Source organism: Maniola jurtina, chromosome 22 (genome assembly GCF_905333055.1).
Source record: "Maniola jurtina chromosome 22, ilManJurt1.1, whole genome shotgun sequence".
Lineage (NCBI taxonomy): Eukaryota > Metazoa > Arthropoda > Insecta > Lepidoptera > Nymphalidae > Maniola > Maniola jurtina.
The window spans coordinates 5,530,469-5,548,386 of NC_060050.1; the positions used below are offsets into that span (position 1 = coordinate 5,530,469).

Genomic DNA, 17,918 nt, shown 5'->3' on the forward strand with positions numbered 1-17,918 from the left:
TGTGGCACATTATGTTTATGGCAAAATTGTGATGTGGGCGAATTGCAAGTAGGTGTTCGAGTTGGCCTCAGATGGCAGTTATTATTATGAAATATGATTTCCCTTTGTTCTTTTTGTCACTAAATTAATATTTGCTAATCTTTTCCGTTCAAATGTAGCTCTAACTTCTAGAACCGTGATGTCATCTTGTAAATGAGCTCTAACCGTCTACAATGTTATAGCCTCAATAGCTAAACGGTTAAGGGGCGGACTGAAATTAAAAAGGTCGGTCGGCGGTTCAAACCACACCCGTTGCCCTATTGTCGTACCTAGCACAAGCTTTACGCTTAGATGGTAAAGAGTAGGTAAGTCATGATTAACATGGCCAATATTCTTTTTTATCAAGTTTCTAACGCCAAATTCGCCCCAAGCCTAATTCAAAATTTGTAATACAATGAATTGTATGGAGGCATATTAGGTACACTATCAATATTATCACGCGATACGCGATATCGCGATCTATCGAGTATATATTGAGTATTGACAGTACATCGCAATGTAATTCAATTCTTGAAATCCGGCACTACTAGAGTTGCTAAACGATTTTGTTAGTATCAGACAGTCCATGAAGACGTTCGAACACTGAAATCCGTATGTATGTAGGAGCCGCGCTCCTGCATTTAACGGACTTCATACAGTTCCTTATAGTATAAATCTACACACGTACGCGCGCATTCACTGTGGCGTCCTGCCATGCAATTACCACACCGCATCATTCGTATAGAATGTAGATCAAAGATTTTTCACTATATGAATGAAAGCCACACTATACGTTGTGCGGCGGTGCGTTATCCTAAGTAGAAGTCGCCATTCTCATCATGGTACCCGTTGCGTTACGCGATGTCTTCCGGCACCACACCGCGCCGCAACGGACAGGACCAGAGAGGAAGGGTGATGCGGTTCAACTCCAAAGCCGAACCCTTTGGGCCCTTCCACAATACTTGCGAGCGACATCGCATCATAATATTTCTACGACAACGCACAATACCTCCAAAGAATATCACTACGTAACGCAACTGGGAATTTGTTTGGGAATAGCTTGAGATACGACGTCGTTCTTACGATGCGATATCGCACCGCCAGTATTGTGGAAGGGCCTAAATCTGTAATGCAAAGGTACGGCGTCGCAAATGTGGCCCCAGTCTATCAATTTACTCGGTACGGGCAGTGACTGTACGGGTGCCTTTGACTGAAACAGCAGCTCGTGGGGTAGAGTGCGATGTTAAATTTCTTGATTTTTAAGTCAACGGTCACCCTCCCATAGGCTGTGCCCTCCCACAACCCGCGCCCTACCTAACGAACCATCTCAGTGAAATGGTATAGTCACAAACATTTAATAATACAATACTGTACGGACTAACGCAATATGAAGGCGTTCAAACTGAAATCCTTCAGTGTGAAAGTATGGAATACACGTACAAAGAGCGTTGTATTCATTTAAGTACTAGACAATGTCCGCTTCTTCATCTAAATTATAATAGTAGAGATCAGTGAGCGCGAAAGTAAAAAGTTAAATGGTTGATCAACACCAATAAATTTCACGGTACGTGTATCCGACCTAGTTTTTAAAAAAATCATGTCCGCACGAAAACGGATGTCTGCTGCTTGTTTTTTTCGATCTACGGCTGCTTTAATTCTAAGATTTTAGATTTTTAGTATAATAAGTACCCGTTATTAGTAATTATCTATGATAATAATTCTCCTTTATTTCTTTTTCTGATGTGTGCGCTCGGGTGAAATTGAAACTCTTGACTCTTGGCAGCTTGGCATCATTGTCAATGCTGCTTAGAGTCAAGAGTTAGGATAATCCTTGATAATCCGCCATGTCCATGTGATTTCTACAGAATTTCTATGCTTAGATCACAGATCACCATTATTATAGGTCTTGTTATAAGGTTCTAGTCTAGATGAAATATTACCACTATCTTCAGCTTAGCTTTTTATGTTATCTGTAAATAGCCCCATCTGTCGCGTATAGGTACTAATGTTACCCATCTCGACTGTGTTACCTAATGTGATTTCATCTGGTTTCATTGAGTTTCATTGTTTATGCTCTATGGTTTTGATCAGAGTTTATAAATTCTAGTTTTTATAATGTTGCCAATTTGGTGCTTTGCGTAATTTAGTGCATTTTTTGATATTTTAGTACATTAAAATTAAAAAAAATCATTTATTTCTAGTTAATCTGGGGACACACGACTATTTTTTTAATTTGCCAACATTTACCATGATGAGTAGGTATGCTTCGATACCCTACAAAACCATTCGCATTATTATGGTTTCTTTTCTACTATTCGCTTTTTAAAAAAAAATTTAACAATCTAGTGCATTTTTGAGGTTGGTTTAGCGTATTTTTTTGAATCAGTTGGCAACACAGTATAGTTTTGACTTATGACTTTTGTTGACGGCTTGAGATTGTAATAACTTGTTATTCATTTTGAAAGTAAATTAAATATCATTTCTCAATAAAACGATAATGAAAACTGTGTAAAAATCTATAGCGATGTTGAACCAAACTTCGACGGAAGCTTTGCTTTCGGCCACTTATGTTGAAAATTACTTGGATTGCGTGGAAAATCTGCCCAATGACCTGCAAAGACATTTATCGCGTATGCGAGAATTAGACGTGACTTATAGAGGTAATATGAACAATATCTAACATTTCTAACTTATATTTTACAAATACACAGCTTTCCAAGTAAATTCTATCGCGCACAAACCATAAAATCATTTTGATTTGTTGTGTTGACATTCCCTCATTTAGCCATTTTAAACGCATTTTTCGCCCACAAACGCGCTTTATAGACAAATTCGAATTTATTTTAAACCGTTTTTATCACGGCTTTATATTTTGGATGATTTCATTCAGTGTTATTAAAATATTAACCATCTTTTTTTTTACTGTTTATGTACTAAAAAAAACTATTTTTTATTAGTTTTTCTTCTTGAATTACTCACGTGAGTTTATATTAACGAAATTGTATTAGTAAAAAGTATTTTAATTGAAGTTTTTGTTTTTCTTTTTGTTACAGAATGCCTCCGAGATGCTGAAACACACTTGGCAGTATGCATAGGGACTAACACGGAAGAGCGTCGTCGCGGAAGGGCAGCGATACGCTTACAAACTGCTCTAGTAGCTGCACAAGAGATAGGCGATGAAAAACTACAAGTGGTACAGCTCCTGCAAGATCTTATCGACAATAAGCAACGTTCACTAGATGGTGATCATAAGAAACTCGGTAAGTGCTATAACAGTTTCCATACGATACACATATACTATACACATATCACATATACTATATACAACTAATAACTAATACAACTATTCAAATCTTTAATATTTCTTCTCAGTTTGTGCAAGAGCATGTAGTATTATGCTAAGCTGGGAATTTTTCAAGTTGTGCCACACATAACACAGTTTTTTCTGGTGCTTCTTCTGGTTAGGGCCTTAGCTTAATACCTAAGTGGTGGTAGTGCCCGGAAAACCTACCTATAGCTACAATAATTGGTGATGTGTGGCATGTGTGGATCAGCTGCAAGGACTATAAGCAGATTTAATCAGTGTTCTTATGGCATATGAGGTTGTTCACACACTGAAGACTCTTCCTTTTAATAAATTATTTTAGCTTAAGGTGAAGTCCCATATAGAAGTGTGTTTAAGTGTAAGCTCCAGTGGAATACTGAACGATGTAGCTAGTTTGATGTTGTAAGTGTTTTGTTATTTATTTGTGTTATTCTTTTATTGTTTTAAATAATTATATGTTTTCTTTCTTCCAGTTTCCTGTCTGGAAGTAAATACTAATGGTGCAACAAAGGAAGCATCTCCACCCCAAGTGCCCGAGCCTCGTGCAGTGGAGAAGGAAGTAGTCACACAGCCGGTGCAGCCTCAGCATGTGCCTCCTCCTCCACCGCCTGAGAGGCCCACTGAGAAGGAAAAGGAGAAGACGGAGAAGGATAAATCTGGAGGTAAAGATATTAGGTTTTCTTTCTTCATTGTTGAGGATTCTTACCCCTTTCCATTAGTGACATAATTGCACTAGTTTTATTGGAATAAATCATATATTTTGTAGGAATGCACTATATTGAACATGAGCAAGTTCATACTTCGACTCGCACTTGGCTTATTTTCGGGTGGTTGTGACCACAGCCTTTTTTGAGGGCTGGATCTGCGCCTGATAGACTGGGGTATAGTGTCTTACAGATATGTTTATTGGTCAGGTGAGCGGTGGTCGAAACGTGCTCGGCGCTCGCGCGCGACGGTGGGCGCGGCGACCGACGGCGCGGACTCCAGCGAGCGCGACAGCGAGCGACACACGCACAACACGCAACACAAGAAAGGTATGATAAATTTTTTTTCATCTTACCTATTCGAAAAACTAGCAGGATCCCCAGAACAATCTTCTACAATCCATTGGAGATGATTATGTGGTTATTTACAATTTTCAAAAATGTCATGTAATTGTGTTTTGATATTATTATTAACATATTTAGATAGATTCGACTTTTTGATCCTGTTTGGCCATCACTGCTTTATTGCCATCCCTTTCTTGATACTCTATAGTTAATCCTTCCTACATACTATCCTTCTTATATCTAGTTCTGATCTTTTAAAATCAACACCTTACTTTACTACCTGCTAATCTTTTATAATATCACTGTACCTAAATCTTCTGTACTAGCCATTTATTAACGTTTATATAATGTGTCTTTTAATTATAAATTATTATTTTTTGTATGTATATAAGTTGTTGGTAAATCAAATAAAATAAAAAATACAGTAACACAAAACTTTATTCACAGGCATGGGTAAAAAGAAAAAACGCAAAGCGCGCCAAACAGCGCAGCGCTCAGAGACGCCGCCCGAGGAAGCGGACGCGATCGACCCCGACGAGCCGCGCTACTGCCTGTGCGACCAGATCTCATTCGGAGAGATGATCCTCTGCGACAACGACCTCTGTCCCATAGAGTGGTTCCACTTCTCCTGCGTCTCGCTCACCACCAAGCCCAAGGGCAAGTGGTTCTGCCCCAAGTGTCGCGGCGACCGACCCAACGTCATGAAACCTAAAGGACAGTTCCTCAAAGAACTAGAACGGTATAATAGGGAAAAGGAGGAGAAGGCATAGTGATTGCTCGAGAGGAAGTGAGATGACTGACTGTAATAGCCTCTAAATAGTTTCAATTTTTTGATTAAACTTTTTGTTATACAAGCAAATCTGAGGCACGCTTTATTTTACTCCACGCACTGACAAGGCTGTGCTACGGCCGGATAGTTACATTCATGCGGGAACAGAATGCGATTGTGACAAACAGACAGACAGTAAAGTTCACAGATTAATCAAAAATGATTGATCAAAAAAGCGATGCACCTAATATATTATTTCAAACAAATAGGTAGTCTTATACTTTATTGACACCAATAACAAAATCTTATTCAGAGTTGCTTCTGATGAACAATTTTACAGTTCAACTCTAAAATTGTTCACGTTAAAAGTTTCATGAGAAGTTAAATATGTAATTTAATTACTTAAATAGGTATTTTTTTTTTGTAGAATACCATGAGAAATGAATGAAACCAGGCACATAGCCAGGAAGGGATTGACGGATTTGATCCTTGAAAGTTTCTAATATTATTGTATAATTTATGTATGTGTCGTGTGTATATGGATTAGTTAATTAATTATTATTTATTAGAGAATAAATAATTTCAAAGATTTACTTTTTTATTTATTAGAAACAATTTTATTTTATAACGCAATTAATCGTCAGTTTATTGCAAGAACGCCTTTATTGCAAAAATCTTCAACAGAACATATTTACTGTAGGGAGGTATTATGACGTCATCTCACTTAGCCCCAATAGACTGGTGTCTATCTGACATGAGTATTTATAATGTGATGAATAAAATATTCATATTTTATAATGTGAACAGAGAATTTAATATTTTATTGCCAGAATAAGAAGTGAATATTTAATATTTTGATTTTGTTTTTTATTCTAAGATCATTCATTTATTACATCCCACATTAACATTAATATAACAATATATTATTACACCCTTCTTTTTACACAGAGGTAATATAACCATTTTAACATAACCATACGATATTTTCGCTATACTCCGTCGCCTGTACTTCAAAAGTAAGTGTGATGTAATTTATGAATGTTCCCCTGGCAAACTTGTAAATATAGTATGTTTCCTACGTATTTAGGAAGTTAATGACATAATAATAGTGACTTAAGTACAGCGGATATGTATAACAATTCTGTACAGAAAAGTTTTCTAATGCAGTTGAAGCTAACAGATTTAATTTCGTCAATTTAAATATAAGATTCTAAATTATTTATTGGTTTTCATTTATTCCCCTTTTATATAAAACTGCTTGTCCACTGAGAAGACATATGTTCAGCGGACCAATCAGATTATTAATAGCATAAAAGCTCATGAACTTGGATGAATTCATCCAAGCTCATGAATCATATCCCATACCCTGTCCTGTGGCGTGTAGGTCATAGAGGCATAAAAACACTGCTTACCCAGGTTGAAGTAGCTCAGTGCTCATTTCTTAATGAACTTCCATTAAATAGATACCTCTGCCTAACTAATGCCTACCCTGGGAACGAATCCAGTGCACGTTACTGTTCCGGTCCCATTAGAAAGGTTAAGCTGGAGCACATTTTAATCAACTTTTTCTAGCGCTTGACTGTTTTGTCATTGGAAAGTGAAGACTAGCAAAATATCGTATGGTAGAACGCTAAATCGCTTTCCAATAAAAAAAGGCGAGGCTGAAATTATTTTTAAAAGATTTAAACAAAAACAGTTTATAGAGATTAACGTACCTAATAAAATTACCACGTCAACACATTGGTGTGCTGCGAATTCAAAAGAACACATCTCCACTTCAATGGAAACGCACCCTTAGATAATAGCCTAATTTAAAAACACCTTTCTAGGTATTATAATTTAATAGTGTTTTTAAATACTCTAATTATATCTCAAAGAGGATAATATAATCACTACTGGCCCATCCGTTTAATCGATTTTGATGAAAGGGTATGGATGTAGCTTGCATCCCGGGAATGCAAGGGCTACTTAAATCAGAGTTCCCAGGGATTTTCAGAAACATAAATCCAATCCAACGAAATCGCAGGCATCATTGATGTGGTACAGAGATAGTTTGCATTCCAGATACAGAAGACTATAGATTATTTCAACGAATAGTTCCTATGGCATGAGAAGACGTAGATTTTGTTTATTTTCATTTGATTTCCATTTCATTCATTCATGAAAATCAAATGAAAATAAACAAATCTGCGTCTTTTCATGCCAATATAGTGCCAATGACTTAGACAGGGGGGCCAACATAACGCCATAGGAACTATTCGTTGAAACGATCTATACTTTAATAACGGAAAATTGACTAATTGGTATGTAAATAAAATGACCAAACTTGTTCTAAATTCAGTATATTTTGTATAATACACAAATTGTCTATTAGTAACCATGCAGAGTACACAGAGTGAGATAAGTACAATCTATAAATATTTAGGACTTACAAACTTGTATTATGCTTGAATACATTTCAAGTGAACCGCTAAGGTTGTAGCTCATTAGACCCACCCGGCACTCGACCAGCACCCCTCGCCTCGAGTGGTTAGTATGCGTTGTATGGAGTACAATGGATATACTCTCTCTACATCAACTCCGGAGCTGATCAGGCGCGAACGGCGAGTGGTCACGCGGTGACCACTCATTGTTCGCACGCTTGCCTTGCATTACCCACTTGCCCACCACTCGAGGCGAGGGGTGCTGGTCTGGTGCCGGCTGGCTCTAATGAGCTATGACCTTTAGGTCTCATGTATGTCTATATGAAAATTGTCTATAAAATATTGCAATGGCTTATATTTCCGACTAGATTATTATTAATATCAACACACTATTTCTATATTGCAAATTTCAATTAAGTATATAGTCCGATCAATTTAAAATTATTTGAAAATAGGTACTTTTAAAATATTTTTTTTAGATAATAATTGTATAAAAATTTTGTTTGTACTCATGGCACAATATTATTTTTGATCAACTACTTACCCAATTTATTTGTATCAACCACTACACTTTTTAAGCCAATTCAAACGAATGTCCATGTCCAATGCCAATATTAATTGAACCAAAAAATATACGTAGGCCTCAGAATTCGAGTAGCAATTACGCGAAACTATTGCATCAAAAACCTGTCGCACTTATGACCTTTTTCTATAAACACGCCACACACATCTAACACATGTGCATAACGGTGCCACGCGAATATGATCATTAAGGTGCTAAACGACTTAAGGCCTTTGACTGCACATAGGATATAATTTTATTTTAGGAATTTGGCTTTAGACAGCAGAATACTGATGGATTTAATGGTCAGCTGTGTTGAGTTTTTGTTGGACCAAACATTGGAGGCTTATCTATTTATGAAACTGTAAATACATATTTAAATGCTTCAACATTTTTATGCAATGCACTCATAATATAGTAAAAACACCGTTTATACACGTCTAATTTGACAGAAATGTCTCGAAGTCATGTATAAACTGTGTCGTAAATATAAGAAAGGGCCAAGATAATATCGTTATGATCGTAGAAGAGTGAAAGGATTTGCATTTAGTGAAACTTTACAATATAACCATTTTACTTAATAAATTCTAAAGATTTTTTTGTTAATTTTGTGTAATTGTGTGTGTGTGTTTAAGTAGGAACATCCAATAAAAAGGTCTGTTTTAAGAATATGGTAGATTGATATTTTCATGTAATATTATCCAAATATATGTACTGTTCTACGATCATGACGATATTACTTAAGTACATGATTTCCAAAACTTGATTGTTCCCTTATTAAAATTATATCTCATTTCAATATCACGTCAATATCTAATCAGACGGCAAGATGCGCTAATATATTTCAAAATAAGCACAAAACATAATTTGTGACAAAGATTAAATATGACACTAATTTGAACACAAATCTAATAAATTATCTACTAAATAATAACTTACACATAAATTATATTCTGCGTTACTAATAAACATAGAAACCACCTAATGAATGATTAAATCTTAAAACAAAATCAAGATTTTATTTATGTTCAGCTAAGTATTTTATAAGTCACCATTTTGCTGGGTTTTATCACCAATCACCAAATTATATTTGTCATCTTTATGATTAAGAATCACCATATTGGTCAGCTTTATGATTTACAATAACCATATTGGTCAGCTTTATGATTTACAATAACCATATTGGTCAGCTTTATGATTTACAATAACCATATTGTCAGCTTTCGGATTCACAATAACCATATTGGTCACAGCTTTATGATTTATAGTCACCATATTAATTAGCTGTATTATTTAGTCACCATATTATTGCTAGTGGAGCTAGAAAGTTTCCACGTTTATTAATAAAACAGATTATGCAAATTAAATAACATTAACTAAAATAGCATTCACACAAAATCTATGGCAGTACAATACATTGTAATTATTATTATTTAGACTTTAACCTTCAATAGCGAAAGTTCGCATAAAATATTTTTGTACTGTGCAAGGATTACACATGAAAACATCATATTAAAAGCAATATTTATAGTAAATTCCTAAGAACTTTATTATCACATAAAAAATTTCTTCAAATAATAATAGCTTTCTTCTACTTATTCATTTCAAGCTGAAATACTACTTATTGAAGCAGGGGGAATTATGGAAGTGAGGCAAAAGAAATCTCAATTAAAACTCATTTCTTTATATCTTAGGCTCAAGGCACATTGGACCTGCTAAGTTTACTTCGCAATGTGTAAATGTATGTATTCATGAACTATTTTCCCTCGCATGCAACCATTGTTTTATTATTTTGCTACACAAATTATAAGCACTAGAGATAAAGTGCAGTATATTTTGAAACATTTTAGAAAGGACGCGTTATTTTCCATCGACTCTGCACCAATATGCCTCAAGCCTTAACCGCAAATCACTTTCATAAAATACCTATAAAAATGTCACAATAGTAAATAAAACTGATTAATACTTTAAAAACTTTGCACTCAAACACATTAAATACATTTAAACAATAAAAAAAATTATATAAACTCTTGTTTGCACATCCATCTGTAATAGAATCTAAACTTCTCTTTACAGAAGCATTGTTTCACGCCAAACGGTTCAGAGTTTTGGATATACTGTAATCTGTGGCTTGCAGCCGTGAGCCGTGGTTTGCAGCCGTCTAAAATGCGGTTAACTGCAAAGAATACAGTCCGACAAGGCTCTTTTGGCGCGTAGCCAAAATCGGAACTAAAGCCGCCATCTTGAGAAGAGCACTTGTTGATAGTTCGCTGTGTCGGCATAAAGCTACAGCTACATATATTCACTTACACCCACACACCGTGTGGATTTTTATTAGTCGGTGCTGCGTTTTCTAGTTGCCTCGGTGAACCTATTATCCTACGTGCACTTCCTGCCTTGCATAAACCTGAAACAATGATTGGATATCGTGAGACTCGAAACACATTGCAACGGAGAGTAATAGTACAGTCATTTGGTGCTCAAAGTATATTCGTACTATGCAAAATTTCAGAAAAAACGTGTCGCGTGACGCATCGCTTTTACTCCAGTCGTTTGATAGTTTTACTTGGATAGTTTTCCGGGAGTTTCAAAAATTGATAATTTTATAGATTTCGCTGTGCTTTTTTCAAATTTTACACTTTCCCACCCCATCCATATCTTTGGCGCTGAATATCTCCTTTCAGACTCATTTTAAGATGAAAATTTAGTTATGTAAGTGATATCATATTAAACTAGAGAAAATTCCCAATCTTTTTTGCGTAAAATGAATAGTTTTAGCGTACGGGAGTCGCAAATTTGACTCCAGTACGTGTTTTGACTATAAAACTCATTTCCACACCACCCTGAGGTAGAGTAAGAGTCTGTTAAATATCCATAAAAATTGGCAATTGGACTTTAGATTAAAAATGAAGAAATATTTGCTTCAGGATTTTTGAAATTCCATCCCCTCGTCGATTTTCAAAAATTTCACTGGAGCAAGCTGTGGCGAGTCAAAGTATTTAAAAATAGCAATTACCATCTAGTGGATGTCGTAATTCATCCACGCTGCCCGTGAGACTCTGCAGATTGGCTTCCTTCATCTCCTGAACCAAGCGCTCTACTTGCCGCTTCTTTTCCATTATGGCATTCTCTAGGACACCGACCTAAAATGGATAGTTACGGTATTTTTTAATATCACACTTATATTATAAAGGCGAAAGTTTGTGTGTATGTTGTTACTCTTTCACGCAAAACTACTGGATGATTTTGCTGTTTGGAATGGAGATATATTATACCCTGGATTAACACAATGTGATAGTTTCTGCCGCGTACTGTATTGGTAGTAAATACGCACCTCTCTTTTGAGGTTCTCTGCAGTGAGATGGTTGATTTCAGTGGCGTGTTTTGCTTGCTGTATCTGAGTTTGGAGATTTTCCACTTCTGCTAGCATCGAACGCTCCAGTGCTTGTCTAAAAGTCAAAGACAAAATCATTTATTCAAAGTAGGTACTATTGTACTTCTTTTGATGGTCAGAATTGTTATATTTGTAGGATATGGTGGTGATAATTATTAATTACGTAAACTTAAAACTAAATCTACGAGGGTTCCAAACGCGCCAAAGCCTGAGCCCAAGAAATTCAAGGTGCATTCGAAATTATTGACAGAGTATTGCATTAAAGCCAAGGCTAAACTTAAGATCCCGCTAGACTAATAAAATAAGTCAGAATCGTATTCAAAGGGCCTGTTATCCAATAAAAAAAAAGATTTAGAATAGGTTTATAAAGTCATGCTATACTCCACAGAGACAATTTTAATATAGGGCTCTCTGTTACACAATCCCATACAAAGGACAAAGACAAAAACTTAGTGGGCGTTACCCATTTTGAATCACCAAAAAGCAAAACTGTTTTCGAATTGAATTTCGAATGTTTTGCACAAATATTTTCGAATTGAATTTCGAATGTTTTTTTGCAAACATGACTGCGATTGGTTGGCCATTCAAAATTATTAACGCCCACTGAGTTTTTTGTCTTTGTCATTTGTATGGGACTACGTAACAGAGAGAGTCCTATGCTAACTTCTCTCAGTGGATAGAGTATAATAATTTTTTCGTTACTTTCTTACCTATTCTCCTGTTGACGACTGCTAACAACGCGCTGTTCATTATGTATATCCTCCATAAGCTTCCGGATTTTATTCTTACACTGCAGCAACTCGGTTTCGCAGTTTGCGAGTTTGGATCGCACTAACACTATCTCAGACTTTAACGTTTTTTCATTTTGTTTTGCTATTTCGCTTTCTTCTTCCACGTAGTTGAGCGCTTGCACCTGCCGACATATTATATCCATTATAACACACGTAATAGGTCTTAGGAAATTACTTATTTTGTAGAGTGGGATAGAGTGGGAGTACAATTGTAGTCCCACTCTCCAAAATATGTACCCTACTGTACTCTAACCGAAAATTTTTTTTAGAGTTAGGTTAGATGATTTTCTGGTATAAAAAGTAGCCCATTATGTCTCCAGGATATAAGCTCCAAACTCTGTACCAAATTTCGTCAGCATCGATGAAACTGTTAGGCCTTGAAAAGGTTACAGACAGACAGACAGACACACTTTCGCATTTATAATATTAGTATGGATTTTGCATGCCTGCAATGGCTGATTACATTTTTAAAATTTACCTTTACCTTTAAAATTTTACATGTGATTGTTACATACATGTTTTTCTAGCAAAATAAATGATTTATAATTTATGATTCAGTCGAAATTCGACGAATTCCTACAAAGTAATTCGCTTTCCTCGTTTTTAGTATGTACTGCTAAAATATGGAATAATTATGATTTTTATTTTAATATCCTAAAAATGTGACTGAATGTGTAGCATTTTTGCTAGGTATTTTATGTAGGCCGTAGAGCATATCTAGCTAGTATAAGTTGTATTAGACGGTGGGAACTGTTTCATGAGAACAGAAATCTTAGATGATTGCTTTGTATTGTGTTAGGTCTGACTTTATTCTTAATGTCAAAGGTTAATTCAAAGGTGTACGCTGATTCATAGCAATTATCTAAACAAGTTCATACAAATTACAAAGGACGTAGCAAGGACAAAAACATTACATAGCTTTTTGTATCAATTATGATATAACTAGCTGATGCCCGCGACTTCGTCGGCGTGGATTTAAGTTTTTGAAAATCCTGTGGGAACTCTGTGATTTTCCGGCATAAAAAGTAGCCTGTCACTTTCCAGGTCTTTAACTATATCTACGCAAAAACACACATAGTTCCGTTGCTCCGTTGCGGCGTGATTGAATGGCAAACCAACAAACAAACACACTTTCGCATTTATAATATGTGTAATGATGGCTTCTTCATACTTAAATAGCTATAATTTTAATGCCACGCCATGTTATTTATGATATACTTAATAACTTTTATATTTTTATTATATTTATTTATATTTAATAACTGAACTAAGAGAATAATATTATGTTGCTGTTTAGAATGAAAATTATACTCCTATAAGTAGGTACTTAGGCTATAGGTAGGTAGGTTGCTGGTTCTTCTTGATATGGAAGGCATTCTGAACAAATGGTAAATGCATTTGATGGTTCAAAGTATGTCTTAGTTAAATTAGAAACCTTTCTGTTCCTATTTCATGACAAAACAAATGTTTTGAGAGATTATTTCAGTACACCCCCAACTTCATCTGCATGGATTCAAAAATCCTAAGGGAACTCTTTAATTTTCCAACATAAAAGTAACCTATGACTGTGTTCAGGTTGCAAACTATCTCTGTAACAAATTTCGGCAAAACTAGTTACGCCGGTGGGCTCTGAAAAGGACAGACAATCACATTTTTATATTTATGATATTAGCATGGAATATGCATTTACCTGTTCAGTACTGATACGAAGTTGATTATCAGTAGAACTGATCTGTTGCTGTAATAACTCTACTTGTCTTTCTTGTTCCCGTCCTTTGTTCTCCCAAAAGCCAATTTCAGCATCATACTGCGAGTACAAAATAATTAAAATATCTAAATTCCAGAATAGGAGGTCAGCTAGTGTCAATAATCAATTAATCAATAATCAGATAGGATTAAAACCACCTCTAAATTGGTACTAAATATTTATTATTCTGATAGTCCTTGTTTACAACAAAACTTGAATCTTCTGTCTTGGGGTAAACTTAGGAAGGTGGTGGGACTCATAACAGGGCATAGCCCTCTAAACAAACACCTTTTCCTTATAGGTGTCACCAACAGTCCTCTGTGTAGGGTCTGCATGGAGATTGATGAAACACCGACGCACTTGCTCCTGGAGTGCACGGGTGTGGCTGAACAACAAGAATGCCATTTGGGAGCCAAAACCTCACTTCATGAAGCCCTTGGCATCCTGGGTGGTCTCGGCTTCTGGAGCGAGCTTGGATGGCTGGAGTGAAGACTTCGGCGGGGAGGGGCAACACACGCACAACAGACGGAAACGTTTAAGTGCGGAAACCAGCCCAGAAGGAAGAAGAAACCTCTGTCTTACACTGAACAATTTATTATTTACCTTGATTAGATCAACTTGTTGACTGGACAGTTTCTCCCTTTGATAGTTCACCAGTGACACCAGTTCCCTGTATTGACTGTTGTAGCTCACAGCCTCGGGACTGCGCTCTTCCTCTGGTCTCTCCGTCAGGTTGACAGGAGACATGTGCGGAGGCCTGCGAGTAGTGCGGTTAGGGGACTTTCTTAAAGCTGAGGGCGGTGGGGGTGACCTGTATGGCGGTGGTGGGTCTCTGTTAAATGTTAAAAATTATTGACATTTAAGCGGATATATTGATTAAAGTTAGAAGGGTAGTGATTATACAACAATAATAGGGAATACATATTGATGCAAATAAATTGTAAGTATAATATGATGAAATTGTCAAGTGTTAACAAATAATTTAAACTTTTTTTATAAAATGAGGAGCTAGTGAAAAGAACTTTTTAAGAAGACCTCTTTTAACTAAAACTAGTCCTCTTTTAACTCAAACAAATTTTTTTAATTGCAGTGTCTTCAAGATTCAGTTATGTGGATTGCTTTAATTATTTTTAATTAAAAAATACTCTATGTGAGTTAAAAATATATTCTATAAAAGTGCATTTTCATAACTAGACTCCAATACTAAAGAACTATTACCGCTTACTCTTGATAGATGGGTTTGAAACTAGTCAGGCTTACATCAACTAAATATGTGAGTATAGCCATAGCAACCTATACTCACTAAACAACTTAAAATGCAATCGTAGTCCACCATCCTGTACAATTTTATTTTGTGGACTAGTGTGGTTCTGTATGCCCAGCTCCTCAAATTATAAGTCTCTAAACTAGCATTGATATTATGTATCATCTGTGAAAAATGGCGTTAACTGGTGTAACTGTTATGATAAAAATATAACTTAATAACATGATATTATTGCAAATACAAATAGATATAGCAAACTGAGGATGAGATCAATAGTGGGCTTTGACTTTAAAGAGTTAAAATGAGACAAACTTATGGCTCTGACAAAAATCTGTCTTGTCTTAAGTCTAAGGAAAGTCAAAGTGCATTCTTAAAATCAAAAGCAATATTATTGGGTTGATGATTTTTATCGCCCTAGCACACACTTGTCTGTTTGGACTGCAAATTACAAACGTCAACCTCAGTTTTTTCTTTAGTGTTATGGACTGTGGAGTAACTTATGTTCACTATTCTTTAAGTCTATAAATAATAAAGATTTCAGCCGGACTTCATCTGTGTTGGTGTTAGTTGGCGGGCGTGCTCTGCCTTTTTGGAGTGTTTTTTTTTTTTAAATACTGACTGGAAAGCCCTCTAAGGGGGTGCCGTGCGTATGTCGGCGAGCACCGGCACAGACGGGGTCCATACTTATACAGTTTAACTAACTTGTTACAAATAACTACAAATTTGACATTGCCTAATCTTTGTAAAGCCAGACGAATGAAAAAAAAAGATTTCAGCCTGAGTACTGATAGCTTGATCCTTACCTATAAGGTGGGACATCTTTAAGCACGGGGCTGTTAGACTCTGGGGATTTGGCCTGCTGCACCCCCTTTACCACACCCACAGGGTTCCCGGGGGAGGTGTTATTTACATTGTTATGTGTGGGGGTTGTGTTAGTCCTGTTCGGTGAGCTTTGCTTGTCTGATATGTTTGGACTTGATGTGTTATGACTCCTGGCGACAATAATTAATGCTATAGTTGAGGAAACTAAATATTAATGATCAAGCCAATCTCTCCGGACCACAGATGTTACCAAATCATTGCATTTTTATAACTTTACGGCGTGTATTCATTAAGAAATAAGTTGCAAATACATAGTTTCTGAAACACCATGTAGATGTTCACGGAAACAATGTTTAAGAGATTTTGCTGTCTACATCATTCACTTGTTTTCACACTCAACAATATCATACACACTGTCTTGCTCCTCAAAAAATTGTTTTCTTTTAGTGTAAAGAAAAATATTAAACAGGATGAAAACTCAAAATCGCCAAAAACCGAGATACAATGTTCTTCTTTGCAGATGTTAATATTTGTAATTTTTCATAATAGCCATGTAGTTCACACATACCCATTTCCAATAGGTGATCTAGAGTTATTGGTAGGTTGTACTAGTTTTTGGTTATTGCTGCTGTTGTCAGATCTTCTTAATATAAATTGTATATCATTAGAGTATTCACCCCATTTCATCAGGATCTAAAATTATAACATATGCTATAAAATCTACACATACAAATGGAGAAACTGACAGATTGACATAAATCAACCATGCAGTTCAAGCCTATGGTTGTATAAAACTTGGATTTTTGCATTCAGATTTTTTATGTAGCTACTTCTACTAAAGATTTTTTTAAAGCTACCTGAGAAATGCAAATACCTGAGAAACTTGTAATATACAATGCAAAAGAAAATCACCAGAAATGGCAGTGGAAAGTAATAATACAAGTGATTCTTTTGCTTTTTAAGAAATGAATGGAAGGCAATAGATTTATGACTTTTATGATGAATTAGTAAATAATTGTTTACCTTTAGTGGAAATTCCTGTGGAGCTAAAAGTCGTTCATTATTTCTCCATCTCTCTATCAAAGTGAATCTGCCCACTTTGCCAGTGGCATGAGCCAAAGCAAACACTACATCCTGAATGTAAATAAAAGTATTTTTAAACAAAGGTTATTAACAAGTTCACTTTTATATCATTTTGGAATCTAGGATTTCAGGATAGGAATTCTTATGGATCTAAAATAATCGCCTATTTTAGGACCAAAATAAAAAGAATACAATTAGGAAAAACAAAACGTCATTCGATCATTTTTTGTTGGTTTTGCATTTAATATCCTCAAATGTATATAACTAATTATGCTGGAAAGTGAGATTAGAAAGCTATGCTTTCATAATAATTAGCGATGAGAAAATAATCTACTGACCTGACAAGTCGTGGTCTCCGTCACCCCACAAACAATCCTTTGTATTCCCTCGACCCAGACCTTTAACTCCATGAATTGCAAACTAATGTATCAATTCACAGAACACTTGTGTTTACGACACCATTCTATAATGCAATCAGTCCGTATGCAACTGTTTTTCTATACGAAACATGTGGAAATATAACAAAAACATTACGAATTTGTTACAAAATACCAAAATACGCTGATTTGACCAAACCTCAAACTTCAAAGCACACTGCACAGCAGTAGCACCACCACCAAACTCCAAAGTAAAGAATCGTTCGGAAATGTTGGAACAGATTGTGACAGCTC

The 17,918-nt window shown here is 35.7% G+C and overlaps 2 protein-coding genes across 5 annotated transcripts; one reads left to right on the plus strand and one right to left on the minus strand.

The window, feature by feature from the left end:
- The first annotated feature begins 2,416 nt into the window (after positions 1-2,416).
- Positions 2,417-6,379, plus strand: LOC123876890 (inhibitor of growth protein 1). Its single transcript, XM_045923291.1, has 5 exons — positions 2,417-2,678; positions 3,072-3,278; positions 3,817-4,005; positions 4,258-4,377; positions 4,840-6,379. Exons 1-5 carry the CDS (start codon positions 2,543-2,545, stop codon positions 5,160-5,162), a joined length of 975 nt encoding a protein of 324 aa, XP_045779247.1. The 5' UTR covers positions 2,417-2,542; the 3' UTR covers positions 5,163-6,379.
- Positions 6,380-8,922: 2,543 nt separating this feature from the next.
- On the minus strand, positions 8,923-17,856 carry LOC123876889 (ras association domain-containing protein 8). 4 transcript variants are annotated; one of them, XM_045923289.1, is made up of 10 exons: positions 17,586-17,856; positions 17,188-17,298; positions 16,733-16,857; positions 16,146-16,334; positions 14,682-14,835; positions 14,022-14,138; positions 12,251-12,453; positions 11,481-11,595; positions 11,163-11,289; positions 8,923-10,553 (listed from the first exon to the last, which is right to left on the minus strand). In XM_045923289.1, exons 1-10 carry the CDS (start codon positions 17,655-17,657, stop codon positions 10,453-10,455), a joined length of 1,314 nt encoding a protein of 437 aa, XP_045779245.1. In that variant the 5' UTR covers positions 17,658-17,856; the 3' UTR covers positions 8,923-10,452. The 4 variants fall into 4 exon arrangements, with proteins under 4 accessions (XP_045779245.1, XP_045779243.1, XP_045779242.1 ...); XM_045923287.1 differs by having other exon boundaries at positions 14,682-14,889; XM_045923286.1 differs by having other exon boundaries at positions 14,682-14,910.
- Between the last annotated feature and the right edge of the window lie 62 nt (positions 17,857-17,918).

Excerpts from the sequence above, each read along its gene's own strand:
- LOC123876890 (XM_045923291.1), top strand. The coding sequence starts at position 2,543 with ATGTTGAACCAAACTTCGACGGAAGCTTTGCTTTCGGCCACTTATGTT. Across the intron at positions 2,679-3,071 it reads ATTAGACGTGACTTATAGAG|AATGCCTCCGAGATGCTGAA; the intron begins GTAATATGAACA and ends TTTTTGTTACAG. Across the intron at positions 4,006-4,257 it reads GGAGAAGGATAAATCTGGAG|GTGAGCGGTGGTCGAAACGT; the intron begins GTAAAGATATTA and ends TTTATTGGTCAG.
- LOC123876889 (XM_045923286.1), bottom strand. The coding sequence starts at position 17,657 with ATGGAGTTAAAGGTCTGGGTCGAGGGAATACAAAGGATTGTTTGTGGG. Across the intron at positions 16,335-16,732 it reads AGATCACCTATTGGAAATGG|GAGTCATAACACATCAAGTC; the intron begins GTATGTGTGAAC and ends TATTGTCGCCAG. Across the intron at positions 11,290-11,480 it reads CAGAGAACCTCAAAAGAGAG|GTCGGTGTCCTAGAGAATGC; the intron begins GTGCGTATTTAC and ends TATCCATTTTAG.